The sequence below is a fragment of the Mauremys reevesii genome, linkage group 23, assembly GCF_016161935.1.
Source record: "Mauremys reevesii isolate NIE-2019 linkage group 23, ASM1616193v1, whole genome shotgun sequence".
NCBI classification, from domain to species: domain Eukaryota; kingdom Metazoa; phylum Chordata; order Testudines; family Geoemydidae; genus Mauremys; species Mauremys reevesii.
Window position 1 is genome coordinate 15,914,594 of NC_052645.1, and position 23,549 is coordinate 15,938,142.

General features: G+C 50.0%; 1 protein-coding gene across 8 annotated transcripts; it reads left to right on the forward strand.

Moving 5' to 3' along the window:
* Window positions 1–887: 887 nt before the first annotated feature.
* Window positions 888–23,505, forward strand: LOC120389351 (hydroxymethylglutaryl-CoA lyase, mitochondrial). 8 transcript variants are annotated; one of them, XM_039511860.1, is made up of 18 exons: window positions 888–985; window positions 2,342–2,425; window positions 3,984–4,091; window positions 4,803–4,898; window positions 5,974–6,122; window positions 7,482–7,545; window positions 7,989–8,177; window positions 8,997–9,122; window positions 17,206–17,332; window positions 17,456–17,571; window positions 18,309–18,422; window positions 19,534–19,710; window positions 20,341–20,454; window positions 20,572–20,638; window positions 20,784–20,869; window positions 21,423–21,500; window positions 21,800–21,914; window positions 22,280–23,505. In XM_039511860.1, the coding sequence occupies exons 1-18, from the start codon at window positions 905–907 to the stop codon at window positions 22,333–22,335; spliced, it is 1,947 nt and encodes a 648-aa protein (XP_039367794.1). In that variant the 5' UTR covers window positions 888–904; the 3' UTR covers window positions 22,336–23,505. The 8 variants fall into 8 exon arrangements, with proteins under 8 accessions (XP_039367794.1, XP_039367802.1, XP_039367795.1 ...); XM_039511861.1 differs by lacking the exon at window positions 888–985 and adding an exon at window positions 1,674–1,991; XM_039511862.1 differs by lacking the exons at window positions 888–985; window positions 2,342–2,425; window positions 3,984–4,091; window positions 4,803–4,898; window positions 7,482–7,545 and having other exon boundaries at window positions 5,997–6,122.
* Window positions 23,506–23,549: the final 44 nt, after the last annotated feature.

The window sequence follows — 23,549 nt, forward strand, 5'->3', positions numbered from 1 at the left end:
GGGTGAGTCTGTTATGCCATTTAAAGTCTAATTGGAATTAAGCACTTTGCACATAAGAATCTGAATGTATTTACATGTGTAAATTTAAAAAATAAAATTCTATTAAAACACTGCTGCGTTCATTTTATGTGAATTAAAGCTGAATTAAGTGTGATTAATATAAGTCCACTTATTTAACATTATAAATATTTGTAATGTTTGAAGGAGATTAGATGTAATGAATTTAAAGAATGCATCTGATATCTCTCTCTCTCTCTCTCTAATCATATAAATTCAACTGATTTTAAATTCTTGTCCTTAAGATGTGGGTGTAGTTACATTTGTGGAAAGAGCTGTAGGCAGAAGGTAATCTGTTCTTGTAAATCTTTGCAGAGGTACTATTGGTCTGACTTAAAATTAATATAACTCTCCAGTTTTGTTAAACAAAAAAAACCCCTCTCAGAAGGATTTCATAGCTGGTTAAAATTATGAAACTCTGTTCTATGAGTCTGCATTTTAAGTAGAGCATGGGCGGAGGAAAGTGTTAAACAAGTGTTGTATAGCAACCCAACACCACTGTGCTACAAAGCAGAAGGTACCAGACTAGATGTAAATGTGGCTTAGAGCAATGGCTCTCAAGCTTTCCAGACACCTGTTCCCCTCTCAGGAGTCTGATGTGGCCAGGCCCCTTTCCGTTCCAGTCCTACCCGTCTGTGATTCTATAATCATGTGCTTCAGCCACAGCTACAAGCCTTGGGGTTTAAATCCCCGCTCCCCCTCCCCTGTGTGCAGCGCCGCAGGGAGCTCCAGCGCATGGGGATGCTGGATCAGAACAGGGAGGCGAGGCAGCAGAGTCTGCACGTGGGAGCTGCGAGACTTGGGTCACATGCTCAGCAGCTGGCGGCGGGGGGGGAGGTCACATGACATGGGGCGTGTGTCACGTGAGCGTCCCAAGATGGTGGCGGCCAAGCGGGCGCTTCCGTGGTTGGCGGCTTCGCTCCGCCCGGTGAGTGACTCCCCGCCCCCTGCGGGGGTCCGGGCTCCCCCGGCTGCCTGCGGTCCCCGGCTGCGGGCTGCCCCGGCGCCCGCCAGGGCCTAGTTGGGCCCCAGCCGCTGCCCTGGGGGCCCCGGGCTGCCGCCCCTTCTGCTAAGCTAATGGCAACGCCGCGGCCTAGCTCCTGTGCCGGCTTCTCCGGAGAGCTCCGGCCCGTCTGCACTAGGGAGGCCGCGGGGCCACGACCACCCTGTAGTCCAGGGGTCGGCGACCTTTCAGCAGTGCTGGGCCGAGTCTGCGTTTAGTCACTCTGATTTAAGGTTCCGCGTGCCAGTCATACATTGTAACATTCTTAGAAGGTCTCTTTCTATAAGTCTGTAATACGTAACTAAACTAGTGTTGTATGTAAAGTACATCAGGTTTTTAAAATGTATAAGAAGCTTTATTTAAAATGAAATTAAAATGCAGAGCCTCCCCGGACCGGTGGCCAGGACCCGAGCAGTATGAGTGCCACTGAAAATCAGCTTGCGTGCTGCCTTCGGCACGCGTTCTATAGGTTGCCTACCCCTGCTGTAGTCCTACAGCGGCAGATGGGGGTAGTTAATCACCTCTCTGAGAGCCCGCAGGCAGAAGAATCCCTCCCTTGACCTAGCTGCCTCTACGCCGGCCGTTAGCCTAACTACAACACTCAGGGCACTCACTTTTTCACAGCCCTGAGCGAAGTAGCTAGGTTGACCTAAGTTTAAGGTGTGGACCTGGTCTAACTCTGAAACAGTTCCAAATGTACATAGTGGTGCTGCTCTCACTGCCTGGTCACTGGGGTCACGGAGAAGGTATTTAGTTATGGGCTTATTGCGCTGGTCCTTTCAGCTCTTCTCGTCCCCTTTAAGGAGGGACTGCTGTATAAAGAGTAGGTATACAAAGTTCCATGCTGGCTGATTAAAGTGTTGCCAGCTCTTCTGATTTCATCACGAGAGTCATGATATTTGGTGTTAAGCTCTGGTTCCTGGATTCATATGTGAGTATCTCAGCTATTCTTTAAAACAAAACAAAAAAAGAAGTTTTTAGTTCTTTTGGTTGCAGAGAAACACCTGAATATGTCAACCAGATTCCCCTGAAAGGCTCAGAAAGCAGAAGGCAAATACAAAGAACACCCACATTTACGATTTTTATTAAAAACTCATGCTTTTGGGAATTGACTCATTATTTTTGAATGCCTAGGAACAATAGTATTCTGATACCTTTTCTATGTTTCCTAGTATGTGAAACAATCATAGACACAGTTAATGTTACGAAAAACATGAAAAATTGTTCACCTATGTCTTTTGTAAAGGGTCTTTTTTCCTTCTCTCTCTGTCTTCTGTGTAGATCAGCTCTACGGCAGCTGGCTACCTTCCCAAACAAGTGAAAATAGTTGAAGTTGGCCCCAGAGATGGACTGCAAAATGAGAAAGTAAGAGACTCTGCTCTCTGTGCCCAGCTTATGACAGAGAGGGTGTTGTAATAACTTGTTGATTTAAGGTTTCAACATTGTGAGTCTGCTGTTTCAACACTGCCCTGTGTTACTTGATTCTCCCAGTCAGAATATTTTGGTAGCTCACAATCTCCTCCTCTCCAAAATCCTCTTACATTTTTCTTCAACTTCCAATACGTTTATTGCCATATAAATTGCCAAATGTGTTTTGTTAATGAGTCCATTTGCCTTTGTTTCTTGAGTCATTCTCTTGAGGCATTTAGCCTAATCTAATTTCTGTTATACCTCCCCTATGTATATATTGAGAGGATGATATAATTAACTCACAGGTGAGTTTGTCTTGTATTTGTATTACAAATTATCTTGAACTAGAATTCCCTCTTGTATTCAAAACGGATTTTAGTGCAGGAGGGTAGTTTGCTACTGCGCTGGTCCTGCAAAGAGTTAAGCACATGCATGACTTTATGCACCTGAGTAACACCATTGAACTCAATGGGTCTGCCCACATATGTAAACTTAAGCTTTGCTTACAACTCTGCAATATTAGGGCCTAATATCTAGTGTAATTAAATTCCTGAGAGAGAACAGAAATAAAACTACTGAGGACATATGCAAGGCTGCTAAGCCAAGGGGTGTTACGTTCTGTCTTCAGTCAGTTGCTTTGTTTACCTGTTAAAAAAATCTATCAGTGCTGAATAGTATGTGAGGCGTAAAGTCTGTATAACCTAGGCAGCAAGAGTGAGAGGTTTGGTATAGCAAAAACTCCATTGTTAGCTTGTTGGGAAAGAGCCACGTTTTGTGGTTGTGATGACATAACTGTCATATATCTCCTATTAAGGGGGAAGTGAGACGTCTTTTCAGCAGTTCAACCAGAATCGATTGTAGTGCACAAAATGAAGGGAGGCCCTGCATGCACCACAACCACACTTAATAATGGCTGTTAACGCAGTTGTAGCTGAACTCATTGCAGCCTGGCTAGAAAAGGGCTAAAACTTGGCCCTGTTAATTTGCTTAGTTTGTGGTTTAGGCCCTATCCTCACAGGCCAGACCAAATTTATCATAGCCCCTTTCAGCCACCACTGTTAGCAGCCATAGTTAAATTCAGTTGCTTTGGCTGTGTAGACAGTGCCTTTGCTTCAGGGGGAATTAAGAGCAGTCTGCAGGATTGGCCCCTTAATTATCTGTGTGATTGGCTTCTACTTCTGAGGTTGTTCCATACAACCATAGCACAAGTGTTCTGCTTTGGATGGGCTAGCAGCAGAGTGAAACTGATGGGGATTGTTGGAAAATCTTCTCCAAATTCTGAATAGTACTGTGCTTAGAAACTCCTAGAATAAAGCATAACATTTTACTTAAAGATCATGTTATAATAGATAACAGAACAAATCCTTTAATAAAGTAGATCTGTATTTATCACTTTTAGTTTCTTCTGGGAAAGGGGTTTCTTAACCGATGTATAATCTTTTGTAGTACAGTATTAACAAGATTTGTTGTAAAGTAACTTTAATCTAGGGATGTTTCTCTTTCCTCCCTGTAGAATATTGTCCCTACACAGGTGAAAATCAGCTTAATTAATATGCTGTCCGAAACAGGACTCCCGGTCATAGAGGCTACCAGCTTTGTTTCTCCCAAATGGGTTCCTCAGGTCAGTAGCTGGGATTACTTGGGGATTTTGTGTGATCAGAAAGTGGATTTCAATATGGTTGCAGAAAATTAGCTGTTAGTCTGTTAATGTTATCTTTTACACTGTTGGATCTGGTCTTAAACTTTCCTGAGTCTGGAATAACCTAGCATTGCTTCACTGGCCTGTTCTCTCTTATAGTTAGATCACTTTTAGCATTTATTATTATTTGTATTATGGTAGGCCAAATAATATGTGTATTATTATTTGTATAAGGGATTATGGTCTTATGCAGAACACTGTGTTCACACATAACAAAGAGTCCTTGTCCCAAAGAGTTTGCAATCAAATATAAGACAAGAGATGACAGGTAGGGTCAGGGAGCATAGGGTGGTAATGAGGCAGTTATGACTGATGTAATATTAATAGGACAGACTGGAGCTTCCCTCTGAACCCCAGTGAAGAATAAATACAGACTCAAATGGAAACACAAGAAAAAGAGCACAAGAGAGCCCCTCCTTGAGAGGACGACTCTTAAGTGATCACTTTAAAATATCCCCAATGTTTCCAGTACAATTTTGTTTGGCTTTTAAAGAGCCATCTCTTTAAATCTTGATTTTTTTTTTGCTAATCCTTTGGATTCTCATTTGAGACACGGTCTTAAGAAGCTTTTTTAACTCAGTGGATAAATAACCTCTTCGTATATTCTAAAGTTTTTCTCCATTTGCTGATTAGATGGCTGACCACACAGAAGTCTTGCAGGGAATTCAGAAATTTCCTGGTGTCAGCTACCCAGTACTGACTCCTAATCTTAAAGGATTTCAAGCAGCGGTAAGAGAGCTGTATCGTGTTTAGGGTCTGAGTTCTCTAGTGTGCATTATGCATGTCATTGTCTGGGTGGGAGCACTTCAAACAAGTGGGAGATATGTAGAAATTTTACTTTATAACATTTCCTCTGATTTTTTTATATCAACATGCAGCAGGCAGCTCTTGTAGTTTATCTAAAGAGGGTCTTTCCTAGTGGGGAACTTGAAACACGCCACTTATAATGCAAAAATATATGTTCATGATTCCTGCCCCACCCCCACTTCTGGTGATCAGTAGTGGTATTTCTGTCTAAACAAACCCTTCTGTCCCACAACTGAACTTCTGCAGGATATAGTGGAAGCAGAAGTAGCTTTAGTGCTGCATTTATGGCTTTGCAATCATTTCCATGACACACTCGGATGTCGCAAACCAAGGATTATGTTTTTGCTGTGGGGTGAATTGAGATGAGAATCTGGTTTGTAAGGGAGAAAGCTGTTCGATTAAAAACAGACAGCTTTAGAAATTGCGCAGGGTCTACAGAGCATGGCTGACCAAGAAAATTAGGGTTTTTTTCAACATACTCTGTATAAAATGTCTTTGAGGGAAAAATACATTTGAAAATTGCAAATCCTATAAAACCAATAACCTCAGTAGAATAAGGTTTTGTTCCAGTAATGATCTGTAACTTCACCTCTGGAGTAAATAGCTTTATTCCTTCAGCGTATATCTGTCACTGGTACAGGCTGCTACAGCTGCACAACTTCTCATTCCATTGAGGTTATTTCTGATACATACTTGTTTGGCAAAATGTGAAGTGGCAGTATTATCACATGGCTCTACTAGCGATGTGTAAGAATCCAAGCTCCACAATAAATCATGCAAGTATAACAAGAAGAATATTGACCTGTCCAAGGCAGCCAGTGATAACACTGAGCTTAACTGCTTAGTGCTGAGTCAGTGGGAGCTGGGCCCTGTTCGTTGGATTTGACATCAATGGGAGTGGAAGATGCTCAGCACCTTGCAGGATCAGACCTTTCACAAGTGCTTTATTAGCAGCAGCAATGAGTCCTTCTGTTCTTTCTCATCTCCCTGTTGGAAGGTGGCAGCAGGGGCCAAGGAGGTGTCTATCTTTGGAGCAGCCTCTGAACTCTTCACTAAGAAGAACATTAACTGCTCCATAGAGGAGAGTTTGCAGAGGTTCAGTGAAGTGATGCATGCAGCAGGAGCGGCCAGTATTCCAGTCAGAGGGTAAGAGAGCCCAGTGCTATATCAAACCAGTTTGTTAACCTGTGCTAATGATGTCAAACCATATAGGAAAAGTAAGATGACTTCGGCATGGGCAGGCTAGAAGTACCCAAGGCTAATATGATTGGGGAGGTGATGACCACTTGACTCTGCTGTTACAGGAATGGCTTGAAACCAGTAAACAGTGAAGACTGGGACCTCTTGACCGTCCCATTTGCTGCTTATGACCCACCTTAAATTCCCAGGAGCAGAGGAGGGGGATTACTCCAATCTCTTTTTATGCTGAGTTTATTTACTTTGCTTCCTGTTCTCAGAGTAAGCCAGGAAATTGCATTGGTGCTGCCTGCATGACTTTGGAAACAAAAGAACCCTAAGCCCCTTTCATTGACCAGATACCATTATTGAGTAATCTTCCTCTCTCCTACAATGGTCAAACCCTGCTGAGGTCACTTTTAAGAGTAACCTCTCCTGAACTGAGCTCCTGGCGAGGAGTATTGTACAGCATATGACTAGGTCTCTCAAATTCAGTTCTGTCAGTGCTGTGGGATGCACGTGACTAGGTCTCAAATAATAAAATCTTCCTTTCCCAGTGGAAAGCAGATTTCACTGCTGTGAAGCTTCAGTTTTCTTAATGTTTTAATTAAATCTTGGGATCTATCAAAACAGTGGTTCTCAACCAGGGGTACACAGAGGTCTTCCAGGGGGTACATCAACTCGTCTAGAAATTTGCCTAGTTTTACAACAGGCTACATAAAAAGCACTAGCAAAGTCAGTACAAACTAAAATTTCATACAGTGACTTCTTTATACTAATCTATATACTATACGCTGAAGTGTACGGCCTATATTTATATTCCAATTGATTTATTTTGTAATTATATGGTAAAAATGAGAGAGTCAGCAATTTTTCAGTCATTTTTCAGTGTCCTGTGACACTTCTGTATTTTTATGTCTGATTTTGTAAGAAAGTCGGTTTTAAGTGAGGTGAAATATGGGGATACACAAGACAAATCAGACTCCTGAGAGAGGTACAGTCGTCTGAAAAGGTTGAGAGCCATTGTACCAAAGGATCTAGAATTACATTAATTAGTTTTCACACAAATACTCCCTGCATTGTGGTGTGAAGTATTCAATGGTTAGCGGAGTGCCTGACCCCAGTAATGGCTGCCTGTTTCTCTGTGCAGAGGGAATTATTACAGAGGCCATAAGCCTTTGTCCATGGAATTCCAGCCTTTGGCTTTTGGAAAACTAGTAGAAATTTCCCATTATTTAGAATGCTGCATGTACTGTGACTGACTTAGCCTCTGTTGTATTCCCCCACCACCTCCAAATTCCCCCTGCTAATCTCAGGCTTTCACTGCAGGTATGTCTCTTGCGTTCTTGGTTGTCCCTATGAAGGAAAGATTGCCCCTGCTAAGGTTGCAGAGGTGAGTGCAGCATAAATGTAGCCAGAGGCTATCTGCTCCGCTGTACGCTTGGGACAAGAATCAGGTGCCCTGAGCTGCTTGGAGGTTTGCTTTTTGCACGAGACAGAATAGGGTGCTGTTTGCTTGTGGAGATGCACCTGGAAATTTAATGACCACATCTCCCACCGAGAATTAGGGGTGTTCTTGCCAATTGCCAGCTCAGTGAGGAAGTGAATGCAGAGACAGATTTAATTGGAAGTGGTGTTCATCACTTCTTGTCCTCAACTGTGCGTATCTAGTGTTCCTGGGTGCAGTCTAATGATTGTTCAGTTCCACCCCAGAGGTGGCTGCATTTTCAGGGCAAGTGAAACAATCCCTCTCTATAGCTTGTCTCAATTTGTGAAGTGCTTTGGGATCCTAATAGCGAATCTGTTTTCTCAGTAAGTGTGTCATTTTGGGGGCAGGTATCCAAGAAGATGTACTCCATGGGGTGCTACGAGATTTCCCTGGGTGACACCATCGGTGTTGGGACCCCTGGGAGCATGAAGGAAATGCTCTCTGCAGTCATGAAAGAGGTACCCGTCGGAGCCCTTGCTGTTCACTGCCATGATACCTATGGGCAGGCTCTCGCCAACACCTTAGTAGCACTTCAGGTAAGTGTTCCTTTACTTCAGTGAACAATATCTGTGGGTTTTGTCTCCCCTCATGTGCTGAGGGTCTCTCACCCTCCCCTTTCCTGTGTCTGCGCGTGTGTAGGTATATATGCAAACCAAGAAAATCATGGTGAGTGTGAGTGAAAACTGTCACAAGTCCCGTAGTTGTGCCTCGGTTTGGGTCAGGTACATCAGCACTTGGGGTTCTTCACCCAGTGGGATCCGAGTAATGGATTAGGCTGGGTTCCATATGGGCTGCAGTAACGAGACTCAACGTTCTGTGCAGTGAGCAGTATTTGAAACAAGCGCTTTGGTAAGTTTGCTGCAGCCAGTGCTTTGCTCACAAATTACAACAGTCTGTCAAACTGCTGTAGCGAGGGAGGTGTTACTAGCACTTCACGGCCCTGAGAATGAGTTAATAGACAATCAGGCGTATGCGCAAACTAGTACAGGATGTTTCTATCGGAACATCATTGATATGGGCTGGTCTCGTATCTTGTGACACGTGAGAGTAAAACAAGCGCGCGCTGGGTGCGTCACCTATCTGGGCTGCATTAGAGACCAGACTAGCGATTCTCAGGACTGTCAGCTGCCTGGATTTGGCTGCATTTGCAGCACAGCTCACCCCTGCCCAGCCAGGAGCGAGGGACTGACTGAGGCACTGTCCAGAATGCCTGTTCCGTTCTGTATTAAAACTCTTCCCCGGGCCAGAGGATGCTTGTACCTGTGGCCCAAACGTGGGCAGTGTTGTTGCTCTGATTTACAGTACGATGGGACCAGAGCTGCAGACAGTTTTACAGCTGCCTGTTTTGTATTCAGATGGGCGTGAGTGTGGTCGATTCCTCCGTTGCTGGTCTCGGAGGCTGCCCGTACGCACAAGGAGCATCAGGAAATGTAGCTACAGAAGACTTGGTGTACATGCTCCATGGCCTGGGGATTCATACCGTAAGTACAGCGGGCTCACACTGCTCTCGCTAATGGGGCTTGCATCAGGGCTCGATACGTGGCTTTGAAACTTGACCTACAGACACCCTGACTGGCAGACGTAGCTTCCCCGTACTCGCGTGGCTGCCGCACAAATACAGCGAGGCTCTGTCTGGCTGAAAGAGCCCTTGTCTGTCACAGCAAGGATAAGGGAGTGAGTTGGAAGCAGGGAGCCTGGACTTGGAGGCGTTAAAGCAAACAGCCAGAAAACCCAGCCCACGCTGAGCAGTAATAAGGAACAAATTTCCTACATGCCACCTTTCTACGAGTGCACAAGGGAAAGAATATGGGCACGTCTGATCCTTGTTCCAATTTCAAAGATCATTGTGTCCCCTCCCCTGCCCCACTCCCTCTGGATTTAGCCTCGCTCCTTTATGGTGCCTTTGATCTTGAGCTTTTCCCTGAGTGCACACTAAGGAATGCAGGACTTTAAATGCCGCTGTCAGAGCTGCACGAGTGACCAGTTGCCAAGAGTCTTACCAAAACAGCAGACCATTCTCCGAAAGTGCCCACCAGTCTGGAACGTGGTGGCGTAGTTGTGCAGCCCACCTAGCAGGCGCATGTACAAACTGTTGTATTTCTCTCTTGTAAAGGGAGTGGATCTACAGAAGCTGATGGAGGCAGGTGTGTTTATCTGCAAAGCACTGAACAGAAGAACCAGTTCAAAAGTGGTTCAGGCTTCCAGCAGACTGTGACACGGATCAGTTTCTCCTCCGACAAGTCAGTGAAGAAAGCCGCAGTGAGGATCTGGAGTCTTGCCAAGTTTACATTTGCTGTCTGGGTTGTTCTTAAATATTCCCTTTTGGGCTTTGGACTTGGTGCAGGGGAGACTATATATAGTAGAATCTGCAAAGAAATGAAATAAACAAGAATGCTATAGCAGACCTCGATGAACATGTTACACATCTTTAAAGAGAGGGGAGCTGGCCTCTGACAGTGCTGTCATGAAATGGACAAGCTTGTATCTGAGGGAAGAGTAAGGGACACACTGTTGCTTCTATGCAGAGAACAGAAGGCGGTAGGCACCTCGGAAATTTCTTTGAGCTTTCTTGATGGGGGTAATGGGTGGTTGTTTTTTGTTTGAGGTTAACCTGGAGCTCAGAAGAGCATCCACTGAGGTTAATTACCACCTCCGGGGGATTGTCATCAGAGGACTAACACTACAGTGCACCCAGTTAGAGCACTTTCCTTGGGTCAGACTTGTGCTAGCTTCTCCGAACAGCATGGAGCAATCCTCTCCTCGCATCACAAGCAAAAGTTACGATTGAAAACGCAAGGAAGCACCTTTATTCTGTAAAATCGGAGTGAATATCAAGGGTGCAGATCCAGCTGTGGATCTTAGCTCTTAGTATTCAGTAGTGGAGGATGGTATGGGGCATAAGATGCTTTTCAGTTAATTGTCAGTTGTGTTAGGGAAAGATGCAGATTTTATCATCTGAAATATTAGAGTAGCAGAAATCTGGTGTAATTAAACCGGGGGGGGGGAGAACAACTTAGTACTAAATGTGTGGCAGGAAATCATAGCAAGATAACTGAGTGAGCAGCCTGCTAATGGGAGCGTGTGGAAGAAGTGCCTTATGGCACCTTATGCAGTGCAGAGAAAATCTAGACTGGGGTTCTCAAACTTCATTGCACCGTGACACCCTTCTGTCAACAAAAATTACTACATGACCCCGGGATGGGGGACCGAAGCCTGAGCCTGCCTGAGCCCCACTGCCTCAGATGGCTGAGCCCCCCCACCCCAGGTTGAGGGGCCAAAGCCTAAAGGCTTCAGCGCCAGGCAGGGAGCCTATAACCTGAGCCCCACCGCACAGGGCTTCAGCTTTGGACCCGGATGGTGGGGTTTGGCTTTGACCCCGGGCCCCTGCAAGTATTAGCCAGCCCCGGCAACCTCAGTTTGAGAACTGCTGATCTAGACCAACAGGGCAAGAAGAAATTAAACAGAACTAATGTAATTTCTGTACTTCACTTGAATTTCTCATATCCGCTGGAATTGTCAGCCATTCAGTTTCTACAGAACTCTTATCACTGAACAAATGATTATTTTTTTCATAAAAATATGGATTATTAAAAATAGCCTGAGCCAATTACTAATACACAAAGCTTGTATTGATGGCAGGTGGGCATCTGTTTCATGGCTAACCTCTGCTCACTATTACGTACTTTCCACTGGGATGATCTTTACAGCACCTTTTTGCAAAACACTGGAATCATAAATATGTTTATGGAACATCAATAAATTATATTTAAAAATGGCCATGTTCAGTGCCTGTTAGTGTCCAGCTGATGTGCCAGTAACACCAGGTAAGTTTAAAAAATGTATTAAACTGTTACAGCATTGGTAATAGTGACATTGGTGCTCCTGTCCTGTAGTGGGGTTCTGTTTTAACGGCTTTCTGGATCTGTCCATGAGACACAGGAATGGAGCATTTTTGGGTTACCACTTGGCTTTAACTCCTAGAGATGGGACTGTTTTCATAACAGTGCTGTTTGTCAGTCACTGTAGTACAGCATCAACCCCTTGGCAGTGAATGCCACTAGATGGCAGCAGGTGGCAGTCACAGCAGTAGTTACTCTCGCAATGGAGCTAATGTTGGAATTCAGCAAACTCCAAGGCTGGAGCGTGGGAATAAAATCCCTCTTTTAAACCTCTCTGCAGCTCCATGGAAATACAAAATCTCTTGTGAACCAGCCGAGGGGTTAGGGACAAACCTGGCTGGGGCTCTTTGCTCAGCTAAGGCTGATTTGTGGTTTAGAGATGGGGTGGGGCACACTCTGGCAGTGGGTGAGGTTGCTCTTTGACTTGCTCTCCTGTGACTAGTGCCTTAGATTTTGAGCTGCCAACCCTCCAGGATTGCCCTGGAGTCTCCAGGAATTAAATGATCTTTAATTACAGGTAGTCATGTGATGAAATCCCCAGGAACACTCCAACCAGAACTGGCCACCCTACTGAGCATGCAGGGCCCAGCTCCCCAGGCTGCAGTGCTGCACAGGGCCCTGCCTGCTTGTGCTGCAGCCTGGGGCTACAAAGGATGCAGCTACCACCCCACTGCAAAGGGGAGGCTGCAGAAATCCCAAGGTCAAGTCCTGGGGGCAGTTCTGAGTGCAGTACTGCAGCCTTCCACCCCCTTCGGAGGAAGGAATGGTTTCATCCAATATCCCCTCCCCCCCTTAATAGCCGGGGTGGTTTAGTCTAAATCCTTTACCACCCTCCACAGGTAGCGATGGTCTGAGCCAATCCAGCTCCCTTCCCCGCGTCTCTCCCCGCCCCGAGCTACGTGGTTTGATCCAGAGCTCCGCGATTGGCTCGTTTTGGCCCTGTCGCGATCCCGTCCCGTGGGGGCGGGAGTGACACGTTCCCATGGGGAAGCGGCTGCGTGTCCCTGAGGCCCGGGGTGGGGCTTCGTCTCTTAAAGGGGCCGCGTCACGGGCGAGAACCGGGAAGAGCCCAGACCGCCGCGGTGAGTGGCCCTGCCGGGGACGTGGTGGCAGGACGGGACGGGCGAGGGCACAGCCCGGGGCCCCGCCGAATGGGGGGGAGGGTTGGTTAGTGCGGGGGTCGGGGGGGTGATGGGGGGGGCAGGGATCCTGGCTAGTGCGGGGTCGGTGGGGTGGGGTGCTGGCTGGTGGGGGCAGGGATCCTGACTAGTCGGCGTGGGGGTCGGTTAGTGCGGGGGTCGGTGGGGTGGGGTGGGGTGGGGGTGCTGGCTGGTGGGGGGGGAGCAGGGATCCTGGCTAGTCGGCGTGGGGGGGTCGGTTAGTGCAGGGGTCGGTGGCGGGAGGCTGCCCCTCCCGGGTCTGGCCCCTCCCGGAGCACCAGCACCCGTGGTGAGAAGTGGGATCCTGGGGCGAATCCGAACCCTGCCCCTCCGCCTCCACCGCTGGCACCAGGGTATGGGGGGCCCTGGGGCCATGTGAGGAAGGGGCCTGCTGCTGCCCATGCCGCCCCCCCGAGCCACAGAGAGAGGGGCTGAGCCCCGGGAACACAGGCTGCAGCCGGGCCTTTTCCAGGGAGGCTTCTGCTCAGGGGACCGCTCCCGAAAGGCAGACCCACTGCAAAGGCCATTGGTGCCTCACACCCGCCTGGGTTCCAGGCCAGCAAGGGGCTCAGGACAGCAGGGTGTGGCCGTCGCTGACCTTCCCGTATCGCCTCCGGGAAGGCAGACCGGCTCCTGTCCCTCTAATCAGCCTGCTGCCTGACCACGTGGCTCCATTCACACACCCACTGGACAGGGAGTCTGTTGGTCCTGCTGGGCAAATTAGTTTTGTTCTGTCCGGAAACCAGGATTCAGGCAGCGGTAGCCGTGGGATGCGCAGAGGGAACAGACTGGAAACCTGCTTTGGACTCTGAGCTTTTAAGGGTGGTTGAGGCGACAGTGTGGGCCTGCAAGGGAGCTGGAGGGCCTGGCTGGGTGAGAAATCCAGCCAAACAGTAATGGGGTTGTTCTAACCCCCAGGCGGGTCTGGGGCCTGTAATGAAGTTAGACCCACAGAGTAAACAGGACCGGCTGGCACTGCATATACCCACGAGGGAGCAAAGCGCCCTGTTGTGGCTTTACTGAGGGAGGTTTTATTGGACTGTGTGGGAAGTTGGGCAGTCTGGAAACTGACTTGCTGGTAGCCAGGTATAAATGAGAGCTCTTCCTACAGCAAGAAGATAATTGAATTGTGTGGCAGGGAGAGGAGGGTTCTGTACAGGCAGGTGGGAGAGAAAAACAGAACAGGAGCACCCTGAAATAATCCTTTGCGCTGTACTAAGCTCAGAGTTCTTTACAAACGTACCCTTATCCCATTTTACACATGGCGAAACAGAAGAACAGAGAAGTTAGGTCACTTGTCTAATTCCCACAGTGGCAGAGCTGGGAATCCCTACTCTCAGGCCCCTGGGCCCCATATTCAAATTAGGTTATGTAATCTGAGGATTTGGTTTACACTTTTGGTCTTTTTTTCCCTTCCCCTTAATTTATTATATAGCAACATAAGCAAAAGACTGGCCTCTCCATGCAGCTGCCTGCAGGCGGTTCAGGTTTCCCTGTTACTCTTTTACCCATTTCCTCTTTCCTGGAGAAGTTTGCTGAAGGTGGAGAAAGTGCACCTGGCAGGTGGAGATTTGCAGACGTCATGTGCTGTGTGCTGCACCCCCTTCCTCCCAGCAGCCGCGCCCATTGAAAGCGGATGCTGAGCTCAGGTTTCAGACCTTTCCTGTAAAATGACTTAGAAAAAGAAATCAAATCAATGTCCTGCGTGAAGTGTCAGCCCAAAGGTTCCAGTTCTTATTTTGAACCAGTCCAGTGTGCGGATGGTGATGCCTTAGGCTTATGTGAGTCAATAAGCAAGAATTTTGTACACCAGCAGGTAGCTCAGGATTTCAATAGCTGCTTGGTTCCAGCTCATAGGCTGGTGCCTGGATTTACATTAGGGGTATTTAAACACTCAGATGCATAGAGCAAAGGGAATAGCTTTGGGGGCCAGCCGTCCCGCTCACTGGATCGCGTATGAGCCTCCCACCAAGGGACTGTACAACCTAATAAAGCAAGTGACGCTAGTAATCCCGGAATTGGTGCAAAATCCATGCCGGTGGTGGTGGTGGTATGTGTGCTTAGGTGTGTGAGGAGCTTTAATCTGGATAGTTAAATGCTGTCTGAAAAGGAGGGAGAATGGGAACTGCCTGGGGAGGGAGAGCAGATAGCAGGGACTTAACCTGTGTTGAAAGCCGGAAGTGCCAGGTGCCAGTGAGTGCTTCGCACACACCTGAGTCGGGCAGGTCCTGCAGCTACATACCTCCACTGGGGCCTCAGGCGCTAGCTGATTGGACTGTGCTGTTAGGCGGGCTGGGACGGGGAGCCAGGCCAAACCTCGCTGTATTTCCTGGCTTTAGCCCACCCAGCCGCCTCTTACTCTCCTAGTCTGTATGTGGGGCCCCACGCTGTCCAGCCCAGAAGAAAGTGGGTCTGTTTGCTAACAGAGTCCATTGAAGAAGGAGCCCCTTGCATCGCGTCCTGCTCTGGCCTTTCCCGCTCTCTTGAGAGCAGCAGGACAGAAGCCTCCTTGAGCAGGAGGAATGAATCAGGTAGGCTGTGCCAGGTTGGCATCAGGGCATTTAGAATGAAACTGTTGGCGCTTCCGAGCGGCCTGTGTGTGAGGCAAGGCTGGAGTGCATTTCCTGCTGGCTGGCCGTACTAGACAGCACAGACAAGCAGCTAGTGTTTATTCCTGGGCAAAAGAGGGTGGATCTCCCCATAGGCCTAGTCATTCCTGCCAGGTCAGAGACCTTCCCAGCTCCGGCTGGCTGGAGCCTCTTTCCCTGCAGGGACCTAGCGGAGGGCATACAAAGGACTAGGAAACGTGGACGGTAACCTCTGACTCCTAAGTGAGACCGCTTGAATAAGCTACACCCTGAAGAGTGGGAGAGAACGGCTTCGCTGGTCGTCCCCGCGGTGGAACCTACTCTCCCCACTACAGAGAGAAGAAGTGATTTGACTCTGCTGCCTCCTTCCTCGAGCTCCCCAGCTGGCCACTCAAGGACAGAGCCTCTTCTCCCAGCTGGCCAAGGACCCTCAGCTGGGTCCCTGCTCCTCCTGTAAGGCAGGGCTCTCCCCCTTGCAGGGAAATGAGGCTGGGCTTGTTTCTTCATTTGGCTAGATATGGAGCAGGTGGTTCGCTGTCATTCCGTAGTCCCGACCTTTTCCGTTTTGGGATGGGGTTAACCTGGGTGTAGATTTATGCTGCTTTTCTCCCCCACCTGGGGCTGGAGTCTGTCAGGGCCAATCCTGCATTAGTGGCAGGGTAGGGTCGTCTGGATGGCTACCCGTGCTTTGCTGGCTGGTTCGCTTGCATGGCAGAGAGAGCTTTATTTTTCAGAGCTCATCTGGCCTGGCTCAAGCTCTGATCCTCCCTTGGTGACGCCCTTGTTGGCTGTTGTGGGACTGGTTGTGATATCAAGCAAGTGACTAACCTCAGAATGAGCTGATGTTCGTGTGAGGCAGCATGGGCTAGTGGTCTGAGCACAGGATGGGGGAGCTAGGAGCTCCTGAACTCTGATCTCAGACTGATACTGACACATCGTGTGATCTTGGGGAAGTTGCTTCCTCTATGTGCCTCAGTTTCCCCATATGCAAAATGGAAATAATCCCTTCTTTGCATGGGTAACTAGTGAGCGTTTGCTAAGTGCTTTGGAGGCATTGATGTCTCATAAACCCTCTCCCTCAGGAAAACTCCACGCAGGTGGAAATGCTCCCAGGCGGGATGTTTTTCAGATTTCCATGTGCTTAGTAAATATCTATCTAATTGGTCCTGAATGTTCTGTTCAGTTCTGCTGATCCCACCCCCCCTCCTTTCTCACAGAGGCCACAACAGAAATCAGAAGGGGCCCAGAGGTGAGTGATGAGAATGATCAGATCCTGGAAAGAGAGACTAAAGATGAGGAGCGATTAGTTTTGAGAGAGGGGGGCAAACTAGAGGGGACATTATAGAAGAATATAAATCAAAGAATGGGCAAAAGAAAGTAGCTCGGGCGCTGCAATTTACCCTCCCTCATAGTATGAGAACAAGAGGACCATCAGTTAAAATGTGAGGCAACACAATTAAACCTGAATTAATTTGTACGTGATGTGAAATTAGCCTGTGGGACTCATTGCCACTAGGTATCAATGAGGCCAAGATCTTAGTAGGGTCCAAAAAAAGAATGAGCAGTTCCTTGGATGACCATTCCAGGGGATTGGAGATAAACGCTCATGATTTAGGGCATAAGACAAGCAAAAAGGGCCAGATTTTTAGAGGTATTTAGGTGTCTAGCTGCCTAGGTTAGCGAGTTACCCTCTGGACAGGTTACTCTCTTCAATGACCTAGGATTGGTCATTGTCAGAGGTGGGATCCTGGCTAGATGATCCAACCTACGGGTCCTACTAAGGCAATTCCTATGCTCCATCTGTCTAGACATTTCTAAGGTTTCTGTCACTGCAGTGTCTGGCCCCCAAGATTGCCCCTTTCACTCCATTCTTTCCATTTGTCATCCCACTCAATGGGTTTTCCCATCCTATCTTAGGTGAAGATGGCAGAGAAGATCCTTGTGACAGGTGGAGCTGGGTACATCGGCAGCCACTGCGTGCTGGAGCTGGTGGAAGCCGGCTATATCCCTGTAGTGATCGATAACTTCCACAATGCCATCCGAGGTAAGGAGAGTCACTGCCACTCTGGGCTCTGTCCTGTGGCCCCTGGTGACCCTCAGTCCCACTTGAGTGGCCATGGTCAAGGCCTGATCTTTCCTGGCGTTACAGAATAACCTGTCTCCCCAGGGGGAGATGCTCTTCCCGAAAGCCTGCAGCGCGTGCAGGAGATTGTGGGCAAGAAGATTCTTTTCCAGGAGCTGGATATCCTTGATGAGGCAGCTCTGCGGGAGCTCTTTCAGAAGGTGAGCACGTGAGCTAGCGGCGATCCTGCTGGGGAAGGGGAGAATATGCATTTCCTGCTGCGCAAGGTGCTGTGCTGACAGGGGGAAGCTGTTTGGAACATGTGCTGAGGGAGCAGCGAGACAAACGTATCCACAGGACATGGAGACTTTAGAGCTGGTCAGAAAATTGTCTTTTTATTTTTCCCCTCATGGAAAATTTCAGCATTTCTGGGAAGAAATCAGAAACTTGAAAAATTCTTGCCAGAAGCAGGATGCAAACCAAAAATGTGGCCTTGGAACTGTTACAGCAGGAACTCCTGGTAGTTTGGATGCCTCATGCCCCTGTTCTCTATGGGCTGGGTGCATACACCTCCCCTGACTCACAACAGTCTCCCTTCTTGCTGGCTTGCCACAGTGCACCATGGGAGATGCAGTCTGGCTGGGGAACATGACTCATAGAGAAGAATGGGAGCATGAGGCACCTGAACTACAACTCCCAGGAGCCACTATGGTGGCATTTCCAAATCAAACTTTGGAGGTTTCAGGTCTTGAGGTTCTTTTCACCGAAAGTTGAATTTTTCTGTGGCAAGCAGACAGCTTTTTGTAGAGACGTTTTGTTTAGTCGAAAATCTAATTTTCTGTCAAAAAACAGTTTTGACAGAAAATTTCCAACCAGCCCTAGGGGCTTTTCGCAGGTGTCATTAACCCAAGTTCTTTCCCAGCCGGCACTAACCCTTGGCCTCTTTGTTTCCTTGCAGCACCATTTTTCAGCTGTGATGCACTTTGCGGGGCTGAAGGCCGTTGGGGAGTCCGTTCAGAAACCCCTGGAGTATTACAAGGTGAACCTCACGGGGACCATTCGACTGCTGGAGGTAAGCAGAGCCCTTGAGGCAGGGCACTGGAGTACCCAGAACGTCCCCAGTGCAAAGGGCTCAAAGGCACACGAGGCTGGGGATGCAGACAGACCCTGTGGGGAGATGCCAGGGAGCTGTGTGCACACCCCACTCAGTGATCATGGGGAGTGAAGATCCAGGGAGTAAGCCCAGCTGGGGGGGTGACCCTGTGCCCTCCATCACTCCGAGTTCCAGTCCAGTCGGGGCTCATGCAGGCTGACACCTCCCCCCATGCAGAATTACAACAAGGGGGTATCAGCTGCATACAGGAGAGCAGAGGAGAAAGCCTGGAAGGTAATGAGTGTGAGAGAATGGGAGGGATGGAAAAGCCCCTCTGGCTGCCTGGGAAGAAACCTCAGGATCTCTTTCCCCCAGTTCACGGCTGAATGAATATGCTTCTCTAGACCGTGGCCTTGGCCTGCTATGGTCAGCGGCGCTGAGAAGCGGGTTTCTCAGGAAAGCCTAAGCACTGCTGAGGTGCAGTGAGTCAGAACTGACCCCGGCACGGCACTAGGGGGCGCTGTGCCTTGGCTGTGATGCAAAACCAAAGGTCTGGTTGAGCGAGATTATTAATGGTCCCCAGCACATTTGGTAAGAGTTGGGGTGTTAGCCCCAGGTACGTTTTGCCTCCCTAAATTCCCCCAGTTGTTAGCGGCATTCCCCAAAGAGCTGCTGAGTTTCACCCCAGAGGTGGCTACATTTCAGTGGTAATATATGAGATAGGTCTATCTCCTAGAGCTGGAAGGGACCCTGAAAGGTCAAGTCCAGCCCCCTGCCTTCACTAGCAGGACCAAGTACTGATTTTGCCCCAGATCCCTATATGGCCCCGTCAAGGATTGAACTCATAACCCTGGGTTTAGCAGGCCAGTGCTCAAACCACTGAGCTCTCCCTAGGTGGTCTGGTCCCCAGATAGGTTGGCTGTACATCAGTTTTTCATTCCCTGTATCAAGGGCTCTTTGCACATGTGCGCTGTTGTTAGTGGGCCGTTGAGTACTCACTAGCATGTACGTAGAGCTTCCCACTGCCGAGCACACGGGAGAGGCTCTCCCTGGGGCTTGACGCTGGACGGTCCCTGCTTTCCCCTCTCAGACAATGAAAGCACACGGGGTGAGGGACATTGTGTTCAGCAGCTCGGCCACGGTGTACGGAGACCCTGCCTACCTCCCGCTGGACGAGAACCACCCGGTTGGGGGCTGCACCAACCCCTACGGCAAATCCAAGTACTTCATTGAGGAGATGATACGAGACCTGTGCAAGGCTGAGAAGGTAAGAAGCACCCACTCAGCCCTGTGCACACCCTTGAACCAGGGAGACTGGGAACCCAGTAGGTTGGGCTTCCCCTCAGCTGGGTCCTAAGTCCGAAGTGTGTCACCAGCATTCCTGGCCCCCCTCCATACGCAGATCTCCTCTAGCCTGTGGGGAAGGGGATCAGCCACTCCTGCAGCACTGCTGAAAGCCCTCCAAAGCCCCACCTCTGCTCATGCAGAGGAGTTAGGGGAGATCGGGGACACACACATACTGGCCCCCTAATGTGGAACCCACAAGGATGGGGATCTGTGGAGTTTAGAGGCCAAGGCCCTTGCTTCTTCTGTGGGGAGCAAACTGCATGAGGGATGAATTTTCTGTCGAGTGACCCATTCCCACCTACAGGTTTCCCCAGAGGACTAGGAAATCTGGGCCTTCTGTTTCCCACCAGAACTTTCTCAAGGCTTGGGAGATGGATGGGAGCTGGGTAGATGAACCAGGCAATGTTCATATTCCAGGGGTCCTTTGAACAGCATGGCGGGGGAGGGATGGAAGGGGGTGCTGCATGAGCCATGAGAATGCTAGCAGCTTCCTGGGGCCCTGTTTGCGCTTCCCAGGCAGTGTGTGTGACTGGCACTGTCTCTCTCCCAGGACTGGAATGCTATTCTCCTCCGGTATTTCAATCCCATCGGAGCCCATGAGTCAGGAAGAATCGGAGAGGATCCCCAGGGAATCCCCAACAATCTGATGCCCTACGTTGCTCAGGTATGAACTCCCCTTGCAGACTGTCTTTAAGTAGTGCTCTGTGTAAGAGCCCCTGTTCGTGTTCCCTTTGTGTGTCACATGAGCAGACTGAACTCACGAGCCCGTTCCCTTGTGCAGGTGGCAGTGGGGCGCCGGGAGTACCTGAGCGTGTTTGGGGACGATTATAAGACAGCTGATGGAACAGGTGCGCTGCCCAGTGTTTCTGGCTTATCTTAAACCCTGTAATGTTAGATGGTGCCTGTTAAATCCTGCTCCCTGTGGCCCAGGATGACTGAGCTGCCTGGCGTATTCACTGGCCCGGTTTGCATTATTCTCCTGTTTCTTGGCAGGTGTCAGGGATTATATTCATGTCGTGGATCTAGCCAAAGGCCACATCGCTGCTCTGAAGAAACTGAAAGAAAACTGTGGCTGCAAGGTAGGAAATGGCTCTGGTCTGGGTGTTGGGGATTAGCAGAGCCGTGATTCACCGACATTAACGTGGGCTCATCAGAACCAGCTCCTTCGGCCTGAGCCCCCATTCCAAAGTAGGGGCTGTCGCTCGGGGGAATTATGTACACCCCTAGCGCTGTGTCATTATAAAGGCAACGGCATTTTGCCTTGCTCCCTCTATTGGGCAATAAGAGTAAGGCCCCTTATCTGTCTGTGAAAAGAGCCTATAGTCAGGGTGAGTCAGGTGTTAGTGCCAGGGGTGGGGTTGGACAGGGCCCAGCTTTCACATGTGGCCCCTGATTTTGGGAGCCCACCTTGGGCCAGCTGGGCCCCAGCTTTCAGACGTGCAAGTGCCCGCAGCCCCTGTTAGCTGCAGCTGCTCATGAGAAATCAGGCCCCATTGTCTCAAGCTGAGCACCCAGAAGTCCAGGACAGTTTGAGGGTGGGGCCTGGTGCTTTAGTGAAACTGAAGGCTGGGCTGGGCGGCGCCGAGGCCCTCAGCACAGCAAGAGCCAGCAAGTTTCTTGTCCTACTTGCAGATCTACAACCTGGGCACAGGCTGCGGTTACTCCGTCCTGCAGATGATCAAAGCCGTGGAGAAAGCATCAGGAAGAGAGGTACGGTGCTCACCCAAGGCCTTACCACGCCCCCTGGCCCTGCATGAGCGGCGCTTTCAAGGCTGTTCTCGAACTCTTTCCAGGGCATCTTTCTGCCCCTTGTGCTGGTAAAGCGCAGCCAGGGCAGCTGTCCCTGCTTCCAGCCGGGGGGAGCTGCTGCCTTGAGGTCTGTGGGGCCAGGTTGTTAGCTACATGGGCCTGAGCCTTGTGCTGCCGTCGGGACCCCCTGCCCAGCCCCTGGGGCCCGGGTGGTGAGGTTCCGGGACCGTCACCCCCCTGACGCGGTGCTTTTCTTTCAGATAAAGTACAAGATCACTGCACGGCGGGAGGGGGACATCGCCGCCTGCTACGCTGACCCCGCCCTGGCCGAGCAGGAGCTGGGCTGGAAAGCTGCCTTTGGGCTGGACAAGATGTGTAAGTGCAGCCCCTCGGGGCATGCTCTGACCTACCCCCACCCCTCACTCTACCTGGGCCTCCTCTGGCCCCTCCCAGTGACTCGGGGGGGGGGGGGGCCGTGCAGGGCATCATTCAGTCTTATGCCCATTTATCCCCACCCCCCTTAAGCTCTCACCAGAGCTGCTTCCTTGGCCCGGTCACTTAGCTGCTGCTCTGGGGGGGAGGCTGGATGAGAAGCACCAGGGGTTGGGGTGAAGAGTCAGACACACCTGCAGGAACTAAAGCGTTTGGTTCAATACTCTTGCATTGGTCCTGGAGGTGCAGACAGCACCCCTCCCCCCAGCTGGCTCAGTCCAGCCTCAGTTTCTCTCTGTGTCTTGCAGGTGAAGATTTGTGGCGGTGGCAGGTGCAGAATCCCACAGGCTTCAGCAACAACTAGAGCGTCGGCCCCGGGGAGCAGCCAGGACGGTGCCGGCCTGCCAGTCTCAGTCCACAGAGAGCTGCAGTTGCTTTCTCTGCGAGGGTGGGCCGGCCTGAGTCGTACTGGGCCAGTGACATTTTCCCACCTTTTAACCAGGAGCTGACTTTACTCATGGCACCGGGCAGTCAAGAAACAGGCTAGGGCCTGGCCTGGGGAAGCCCCTGGCTCTGCAGCAGCTGAGCAGACCCCAGCCACACTCAGCTGCGTTTAGCAGAACTTGCACAGCTTAAAACATCGCAGCACGATTCAGTGGAGTCCCTCAGAGAAGGAGCAGACCCCTCCCCCCCCCAAGCCATGCTGGGCTCTGACACGGAGGGGCTTGCTCCTTCAGCTGCTGCTTCCCTCATTGCAGATATGGTCACTGCGCACGGGCCCTTCCCTCTCACCTACCTCACAAGGACAGGACGCCACACACACGCTGCAGCTTCCCAAGGGCCAGGCCATCTCGTCAGCATTTTCATATACACCAGCCCATCCTGCCCGCAGGGTCTTAGTTCCCTGTGCATGGGAACATCTTCCCCACTCCTTGGGGGTGGGTGTTCCATCTTCCACCTTTGGGGCTTGGGCACTGCCTTTTCCCTTCCCTGGGAGCAGTTTGCTTCCTGCCTCAGTCCCCTCACCCTTGCCTGTAAGGGACCAAATGAGATTTTTATTGTGTCGGGTGGACACAGGAACCAGGGCCTGGTGCTTATGAGTCTGTTGTGTCAAACTGCGCTGAGCTAGCTCTGTGGCGTTCAAGGGCCGGGCACGGGGGTTTCCTGGGGGTGGCTTAGTCACTAACACTTGTGGGACCGAGCGTGTGAGGGGAAAATCACAATCTCTTAGCCCAGCCCTTCGTAGCGGTCGGCGTTTACAAGCTCACTCCACAAGTGGCTGCGGCAGCTACTTCTTTACAATCAGACTCACCAAAGCCTCCCTGGGGCAACCGGTTGTTTTCCTGGCTCCTGAAGCTTTTATTTATTACAGAGAAGCTGTGAGTGATCAGGGGACACAGGGCCAGTCTGTTCTGCTCTCACTTCCTACAGCTCATAGCTGATGCTACTGAATGATGCATTGAGATTTTGACTTGCCTCAGGGGCCAGTGTGAGTCAATCTGTTCCCGCCTCTGAGATGAGGTGGCGCAGAGCTGCCGTGCCCCAGTATCTCGCTGCATTAAAGAGACTGGCTCAACA